The sequence below is a fragment of the Opisthocomus hoazin genome, chromosome 1 (assembly GCF_030867145.1).
Source record: "Opisthocomus hoazin isolate bOpiHoa1 chromosome 1, bOpiHoa1.hap1, whole genome shotgun sequence".
NCBI lineage: Eukaryota > Metazoa > Chordata > Aves > Opisthocomiformes > Opisthocomidae > Opisthocomus > Opisthocomus hoazin.
Window position 1 is genome coordinate 94282439 of NC_134414.1, and position 8128 is coordinate 94290566.

The following is an 8128-nucleotide window of genomic DNA, read 5'->3' on the forward strand; positions in this document are numbered from 1 at the left end:
TACTGCTCCATCGCCTCTTGCGGGTTTCAGAAACCTCTACAGTTAATAAGTTAAATAAAGGGTTTGTACATAAATATTTGTCTAGGAGCCCTACCGTATCTACAGCACAGTGAGAATCTACAGGATGACAAACTTTTACAACACTACACGGAGTGCAATTGTTTTATAACATTTCAAATATACAAAGCTCTGTTTCTTTTTTTTTTTCGTTTTTTATAACAACGGTATGTACAGAATCAATAATCACAGTTTAGTGACTTCAACAGTCCATATTCTAGCAGTGTATTTCCCTTTGGTTTGGTATAAAAACCTTGGTTGGTGAAGTGACGAGAGCAGGCGAGGAGAAGCAGACCGACCCTTCCCCTCCCGGCGGCGCGGCCCCGGCGCTCCCCGCAGCCCGCCCGCACGGCCCGGGGCGGGACCTTAACGAGATGCGGGCAGTTCTCACCCCCCCCTCCCTTTGCTTGCTTTTTTTTTGTTTGGTTTTTTTTTACCCTTTCTTAATTACAATTCTATTTTTTTTTCCTCGCCAGATAAACAGAAGGAAAAATATTTAGTGTATGTAGCGCTAATATATAATAACTTTTATTAGGGCTTTTTTTTTTTTTTTTCTCTGTCTCTCTCTCTCTGTTTTGCCCCCTCACGTCCCAGCCACGGCGTTACGCGGCCAGGAGCCCGCAAGCGGGGGTTCACGCGTGTGCGGGGCGACGCGCGGGGCGCCCGCCGCCTCCCCAGCTCGAGAACCCACCCCGGTCTCGGCTGCTGGTCCTCCTGCCTTGAAACTCATCATCATCGATTTCATTATTATTATTAATATTATTAATCCCCCCCCCGTTTGGTCGTGATTCGTGCCGTCCGAGGTGACCCCGCTCGCCTCCGCCCGCCCCCCCGAGCCCCCCGCCCGCCGCCCGGGGCCCGCGGCCGCCCCCCGGCCTCAGCACACCTCTTTCCCGGCGCTGCCCCCGGGGAGGATGTTGAGCTGGGTGAGCTGCGCGGCGTGCTCCTTGGCCTTCAGCCGCAGCGCCGCGATGCTGGAGGCCCGGCGGTCCGCCGCCGCGCTGGCCGCCTCCCCCAGCCCCGCCGCGCCCACCGCCCCCTCCGCCGCCGGCGCCGGCTGCCGCAGCAGGGCCGCGGCGCTGGACGCGCTGCCCAGGGGGGCCACGGTGGAGAACAGCCTGCAAGGGAAGCACAGACGGCCGTCACCGCCGCGCCGGGGCCCGGCGGCTCCCGGCGGACCCCCGCCCCGACGGGCCGGGACGCGGGGCGGGAAGGCCCGCGGGGGGAGACCCCCGACGCCGGGTTTGGGGGGCACAAAGTCGGGAAAAATTTGGGGGGGGGGGGAGCGGGGCGCCGCGGCGGGGTCTCCCCGACGGGCCGCCCTCGAAGCCGCCGCCGGGGAGAGCCCGCGGGGCCTCCCCCTCGGCCAGCGCCGAGCCCCCGCGGGAGACCCGGGGCTGCGCCCGCCCCGCCCGCTCACCGGGGCGCGACCCCTCCGACCCCACCGGGGCGGCCCCGGCCCCACCGGCAGCCGCCGCCCGGGGCCTCCCCGCGGGCGCTCGGCGCGGGAGAGGCCGCTCGGACCCGCTCGCGCCCACGGGTCGAAACCGGCCCGGGACGGGACCCCCGCGGGGCGCGGCTCCGGCTCGGCCCCGGCCGGACCCCGGCGAACCCGCGCAGGGGCCGCGTGTGCGCGCGGGGCAGCCCGCGCCGATCCCGTTTCCGCGTGGGGACACCCGTTTCGGCGCGCCGGCCCCGCGAGGAACCGGCTCCGTCCCTACCCCCCCGCCCCCTGACGCGGACAGGCCGCCCCCACGCGGGACCCGCGGCGGGTGGGGTGGGCGTGAGAGCCGCCCTCACCCAATGGGAGGCCGGGGCGGGAGCACGTGACCAGCACGGCGCCCAACCGGCGCCCGCCGCCGGCGCTGCAAGTTCGAACGCCGGGGCGGCCCGCGCGAGGCCGGTCCCGCGTGGGGCCGCGCCGCGCCCCCGCCCCCCCCGCCCGGTCCCGTCCCACGCCCCGCGTCCCCCGCCCCCGCCCGGCGGTACCTGCCGAAGGCCGGGCTGATGAAGGCCGGGTGGCGGAACACGGCGGCGCCCAGGAAGGTGCCGAGGCCGAGCGGGGCCCCGCCGGGGGGCAGCGCCGCGGAGCCGGGGGGAGGCGGCGGCAGGCTGGGGAAGGCGGCGGCCGCGGCGGCGGCGGCGGCGGCGGCGGTCCAGGCGGAGTCTAGAGCTGGGTGGTGAGGAGGGAAAGGACTAGCATCAAGGTACGGCCCGAGGGGGTGGGCGGCTGACAGGGGGCCAGGGAAAGGCAAACCTGGGGGGTGCGGCTGAGCCCCAGCCTTTTCCCGCTTCCGCCACTTAGCCCTACGGTTCTGGAACCATACCTGGAAGCCAAGAGAGAGACACCGGGTTTAACGCGCCCTGCCCGCGCCCACGGCCGGGCCGGCCCCGACGGCGACCGCTCCGCGGGGCCACGCGTGCCGGCGCCGCGCCGCAGCCGGCCTGGGAGGGGAGGTTGGGGGGGGGGGGGGGGCGGGGGCCGGCAGGGGAGCGACGTCCCCGCGGCACCGCGCGGGTTTCCGTTCCGCGCGGGGAGCTGCGCGGCCGCTGGCGCTGAGGGCAGCGTTTGAAAATTGTGTCGTTTGGCGAGCGTGGGCTTTTTTTCCTCTCCTTTTTCTTTCTTTTAATTTTGTTTTCCTCTCCGCTTTCAGCTGCAGAGCGAGGGGAAAACCCACCGGGCGAAGCCGCCGGGGCGGGTTCCGCGGGGCAGCCGAAGCAGGCAGTGCCCGCGGCCGGGCGGCCCGTCCCGGGCTGCCGGACCCCGGCGCGCCGGCCCCTCGCCCCCGCTCCCCCCCCCACGCAGCAAAATGCGTGACCGAACGGGTGGGGGGGGAAAAACCCCAGAAACACCGCGTTTGTAAGGAAAAGGGCGGACTTCGCGCCCGGCGTCACCCGCTCCCGCGGGGACAGGCTCGGCGGGGGACGCGTGTCCGTCCGGGTCTGCAGGCTGGCGTGGGCTCAGCGCTCCCAGCCGGGAGACCCCTTCACAAACCCTTCCCCCGTGGTACGGGCGCGCCGCGGGGTCCCTCCGTGCGGCTGCACCGCCGCAGCCGGGCCCCACGCAGGAGGAGGAGGAGGAGGCACCGCGTCCGCGGGGAAGGCGGCAGCCCGGCGCGGAGGGGAGCGTCGCCTCCAGCCACGACTCCGTTATCGAGCTGTCCCTCGCCGCCAGCTCCCCCCCGCCGAACCAATAAGCCTGAGCGCGCCCGAAGGTAAACGAAGGGACTCTCATAATTCATATTCCCTTAATTACGTCTTCTCCCCTGAATAGGGGGGGAGAGAAAGGGGGTGTCTCTTCTTTTTTGAAAGTTATTTAACTTTCCCACGACTCGTTCCCCTGAGCCGAAAATACCGACTTGCTGTGTCACATCTCTGTTTGACAATGGAGAAATGTGTCAACAGAAAGGAGGGGACAAATCTCATCGTTGGCCCCTCTAATGCAAGAAGCTGTTGTGTATTAAATGAGCCATATGGAATTTATTACGCTTTATCAGCGCCCGATTTTAACTGTAAAGTGATTTGCTCAGCTTCAAACCCGGTGACATCTGTTTTCTGTTGGCAACCGGGGCATCCCGGTGTTTATCGTCTCTCCGGGTTATGAGACCCGGGCTGGGAAATGCACTCTGGTATGGGGCGGCAAACACCTTTAATAGCATTGCACTCGCTCGCTATTAGATCAATGCGCGCTTATTGCTATCAAAAACGGGGAAATCAAATAGCATTAGCCGGCTCCTTGTGCGGGCGGGGAGGAAATCAAACAACATTTCGCCTTCAAATGGCCCTGTTTGCTCGAGCGCTAAGTGGGCTTTTATGAAGCCCGACTGGAGATCTGCTGGCAGCCCCACACCCGGCGGCGGGCGGCCCAAGCCCCGCGGGGGGCCCCGCGTTGTCACCGCGCGGGGTTTCGCCAGCCGATGGCTCGGCGCGGCCGGGGGCACCCCCCGGACCCCCACCCCACCCCCCTCGGCGCCGCCGAGGGACGCCCCGGCCCCGGTCCTGCCGCCACTCACCTGCACTCGGGCTTCGGTCAGGTCGAGCCTCATGGCCAGCTCCTCCCTGGGGGGGGGGACACAGACGCCGCCGTCAGCCCGGGGCACCGGGCGACCCCGAGCCGCCCCCCGCCCCGCCGCCAGCCGGGCCCGCAATACCGGTGCCCCGGGGGGGGAGCAGAGCAGGGCCGGGACTCCCGCCCGCCGGGACCCCCGAGCCGCCGCCCCCCGCATCCAGCCGAGCCGCCGCCCGCTGCGGTTCCCGTCGCCGCAGTTACGGCAAATCGGAACCCGCCGAGGCGTTACCGCACCGGTCGCCGGCCCCGCACCCCAAGCCCGAGCGCTCCCAGCCCGGCCGTGCGCGGCAAACCCCGGAGCTAAAGCCGCAGCCGTGAAAACGCCAACCGAAAAGAGCGCGGTGCGTCCGTGCGCAGCCCCGGGCAGCCGCTCCCGGGCCGGGGCCCCCAGGGGAGCCCCGCGGGCGCCGAGGGAGGGGGAACAAAACGCCCCCGCGGACATCATTCCCCCCCCTGCCCCGCCGGTAAAACGAACGAGAAACCGGAGGGGGTCTCCGCGATCGAAAAAGCGCAGGCTCCGGGGGCTCAGCCCTCCTCGGAGCTAAATGTTGGGGGGGTGGGGGGGCGTGTGTTATTTTCGGGCAGCGCGGGGAGCGGCTCTGCCTCCCCTCCCCCCCCGCCCCCCGCCTGCGCTTTCCGCGGAGCCACCGCGGGGTCCCCGTTTTCAACGGGAAAACGCGCCCGAAAGCGCGGGCAGAGCCGGGCCGGGCCCCGCCGGGCCCCCCGGGGACGGCTCCGGGCACCGCGGGGCCCCGACGCGCCGGGCCGGTATTTTTAGGCAGCGGCGCTTTGATCTCTGCCCCTGCCGGGGCTTCCCCGGGCCGGGCCGGGGTCCAGCCCCACCGGGAGCGCGTAACCGATCCCGCCGGCGGCCGCGGCGGGGGGGAGGAGGGCGGCGGGTAAAAATAGCCCCCGGCGGCCTCCGGGCCAAGCTGCCCGGGCGCTGCCGGCCCCGCGTCCCCCCGCAGCCCGGCCCCGCTCCCCCCCCCGGTGGCCGGGGGTGCGGCGCGGCACAGCGCGGCCCCGTCCCGTCCCGTCCGGTGCTCCCGGTGCTCGGCCGAGGCCTCGGCGCCGGTACCTGGTGAAGACGTCGGGGTAGTGGGTTTTCTGGAAGGCCCTCTCCAGCTCCTCCAGCTGGTAGCTGGTGAAGGTGGTGCGGTACCGGCGCTGCTTCCTCTTGAGCAGCCCCTCCTCGGAGTCGCTGCCGGCCGAGAGGCAGACGCTCTCCTCGCCGTCCTTGCCCTCGCCGTCCTCGGGGTGCAGCAGCAGCTCCTCCTTGGGGGACAGGTCCCCGCCCTCCGCCCCGGGGGTCGCGGCGGCTCCCCGGCGGGCCTCCTTCAGCAGCCCCCCGCCGTCCTCGCCCAGCAGCTCCTCCTCCTCGTCGTCCTCCAGCTCCTCTTCCTCCTCGTCCTCCTCCTCCTCCAGCATCTCTTCGTCTTCCTCCTCCTCCTCCTCCTCGGCGGCCGGGGCGGCGGGGCCCGGCCGCTCCTCGACGTGCGCGGCGGGGCTGCCCAGCTCGTCCCGGGCGGGCGGCGGCGACACGAAGGGCGCGTTTTCCCGGTAGCTCTTGCTGCGGCTGATGCTGACCTGGGGCGCCTGGCTGATCTTCAGCGTGTCCCAGGGCGCGGCGGCGGGCATCGGGCCGGCCCCCGCCTCGGGCCGCCCCTCCGGCCGGTCCCCCCGCGGCCCCGGCGCCAGCAGCCGGCCCCCGCCCGGCCCGTAGAGCCGGCGCAGTTTGGGGGGCAGGTGCAGCTCGGCCGGCTCGAAGGGGGGGCTGCCCTTGGGGGACCCTGCGCCGTTGTCAGGCGGCCGCAGCAGTCGGACGGGGCGGGCCGGCGCGGGGGGAAGAGGGGTGCGGAGGGAGAAGAGAAAGGGAGGGGAGAGAAAGAGAGACGCGGTCAGTGCGATCGGCGCGAAGAGCGCGGGGCGAGACCCCAACCCCGCAACCTCCCCTTCGGCCACACATTTTCACCCCGCAACGAGATCGGGGCCCGCCCCCGCCCGCGCCGCTGCTCCCGGCCCCGGAGGAGATCCCGGCTGGCGGGACAGGCAACGGGAGGCTCGGACGGCCCCGGCCCCGGCCACCGCCGAGTCCCGGCCCGCACGGCGGGGCTGCGCGGGGCCACGGCGGCCCGGGTCTCCTCCGCTTCAGTGTGTGCCGGGGTTTTTTTTGTTTGTGTGTCCCCCCCCTCCCCGAGTTTCCTTTTGGCTTCGGAGGACAGCAGCCCGCCGGCCTGCCAGGGGCTGCGGCTGCCGGCGCCCCGTTATCGCCCGCTGCCCGGCGCGGCTGCCGGCCCGCCCGCCGAGATGCGTTACGGGTCTGCGGGGAGCGGTCGAGCCTTCCCCCGCCCGGCTCGCACCCCGCGCCGGTCTGCTTCACCCCCGAGAATTCCGCGCGTATCGAAAGCGAGCGCGGCCCGCGCCCGCGGCACCGGGCCCGCACGGAATCCACCGGGCGGAATTTCGGGCACGGCTCTGGCCGCGCTTCCCGGCAGCGCGGCCGCCACTATCGAGCACGGTAACGGGGTAACGGCGGCGGCTCCGGGCCGGGCCGGGCGGGGAGCGGGGCCGGGGCCCAGCCGCGGGCTGCGGGGCGGGCGGGGAAGGGGGGTGGGAGGGGGCCCTGCCCGGCCCGACGCCGGGGAACCGGACCGGGGCGGTCGGCGGCGGGGCTCACCTTGAGCGGCCTTGTCGCTGTCGGGGCGTGCAGCGATGGCGGGCAGGCTGGGCGCGGCGCCGAGCAGCCGCACCTTGCAGGGGCTCCGCCGGCCCAGGATGCTGTCGATGCAGTAGGAGGACAGCAAAGTTGGCGATTTACTTTTGCACTCGGGGCGCTCGGCGCAGCTCTCCTCCGGGTAGGGCCCGCTCATGGCGGCGGCGGCGGGGCCGGGGGCCGTGGGGCCGGGCGGGCGGCGGCGGCGCGGACGCCCCCGCGGCGCTGCCCGGTGCCGCCGGGCCGCCCGTCACGGGGGGAGTGAGCGGCGGCCGCGGCGCTCTTGAGTCCCCTCGGCTCCACGTGCGGGCAGCCGCCCCCTGATTGGCTCCCGGCGGAGGCCGGGCGGCCGCCGACAGACGGCGCCCGGCAAACCCCGGCTCGGACCGCCCTGGATCGGCGCCCGCCCCCGGACGCCGCGCCCGGCCCCGCCCCGCCCCGCCGCGCCCGGCCCCGCCCCGCTCCGTGGGGGGCGGTGGGGCGCCCCTTAGGGGAGCCGTCGGGGGCCGCAGGGACGCCTCGCGTCGCCCCCCCTCCCCCTCCCTCCCCGCCCCGACGGCTGCGGCGCTGCCCGCCCGGCCCGGCCCTAACCCGGGCGATGCCCGAGCGGGACGGCGCGGGACCGGCTGGGGGGGGATCCGCGCCGGGTTTTTCCGCCGGCACTGCGCTCGCCGCCCTCGTGTTTAAAAATACCGGGGCCGGCTGCCGGGGCTGCGCCGTAACGAACGCGGGGCAGCGCCTACGGAGCGAGAGCGGGGGAGCCCGGCGGCAGCCTCCCGCGGGCACCGCAGGGCAGCCCGGGGCGGGGGGGCGCCTCCCCGCCCCGACGGCCCCCGCCACGCACGGCCCTTCAGCGGCCACGTCCCCGGCGAGCCCCGGGTCCCCGTCTGGGCAGGACGTCCGCAAGCACCGTCACGTCGGAAGAGCCCCCGCGAACAGCCCGTCCGCTCGCCGGGGTGCGCGCGTGCGTCCGCCGGGGCCGTGCGGGGACCCCGCCGGCCGTGGCGATGCCGCCCGGGAGCGGGGAGCGGCCCCGACGTGCGCGGCCGGCGGGTCCCCGGCGGGGCGGCCGCAGCCCGGCGCGGCTTTGCGGGGGGACGCAGAGCTGCCGTTTGCCGTCGCCGCTCGGCTCTCAGGAGCTTTTGCCATCCCTGGCACGAGTGGCAATTAATTCATTAACTCAGTAAGCAATAAAACAAAGCCGAAACGCCGCCCCAAAACCCAAACCGAGAGACAACAAAGCCCCAACACCGGAGGAAGGGAAGGGGGACCCACGGGAGACCCCCGTG

At 72.2% G+C, this 8128-nt stretch overlaps 1 protein-coding gene across 2 annotated transcripts; it reads right to left on the reverse strand.

Annotated features, from left to right (window-relative positions):
- On the reverse strand, positions 1-7036 carry ARX (aristaless related homeobox). 2 transcript variants are annotated; one of them, XM_075429930.1, is made up of 6 exons: positions 6804-7036; positions 5205-5916; positions 4071-4116; positions 2315-2384; positions 2047-2230; positions 1-1175 (listed from the first exon to the last, which is right to left on the reverse strand). In XM_075429930.1, the coding sequence occupies exons 1-6, from the start codon at positions 6994-6996 to the stop codon at positions 935-937; spliced, it is 1446 nt and encodes a 481-aa protein (XP_075286045.1). In that variant the 5' UTR covers positions 6997-7036; the 3' UTR covers positions 1-934. The 2 variants fall into 2 exon arrangements, with proteins under 2 accessions (XP_075286045.1, XP_075286038.1); XM_075429923.1 differs by having other exon boundaries at positions 2047-2384.
- Positions 7037-8128: the final 1092 nt, after the last annotated feature.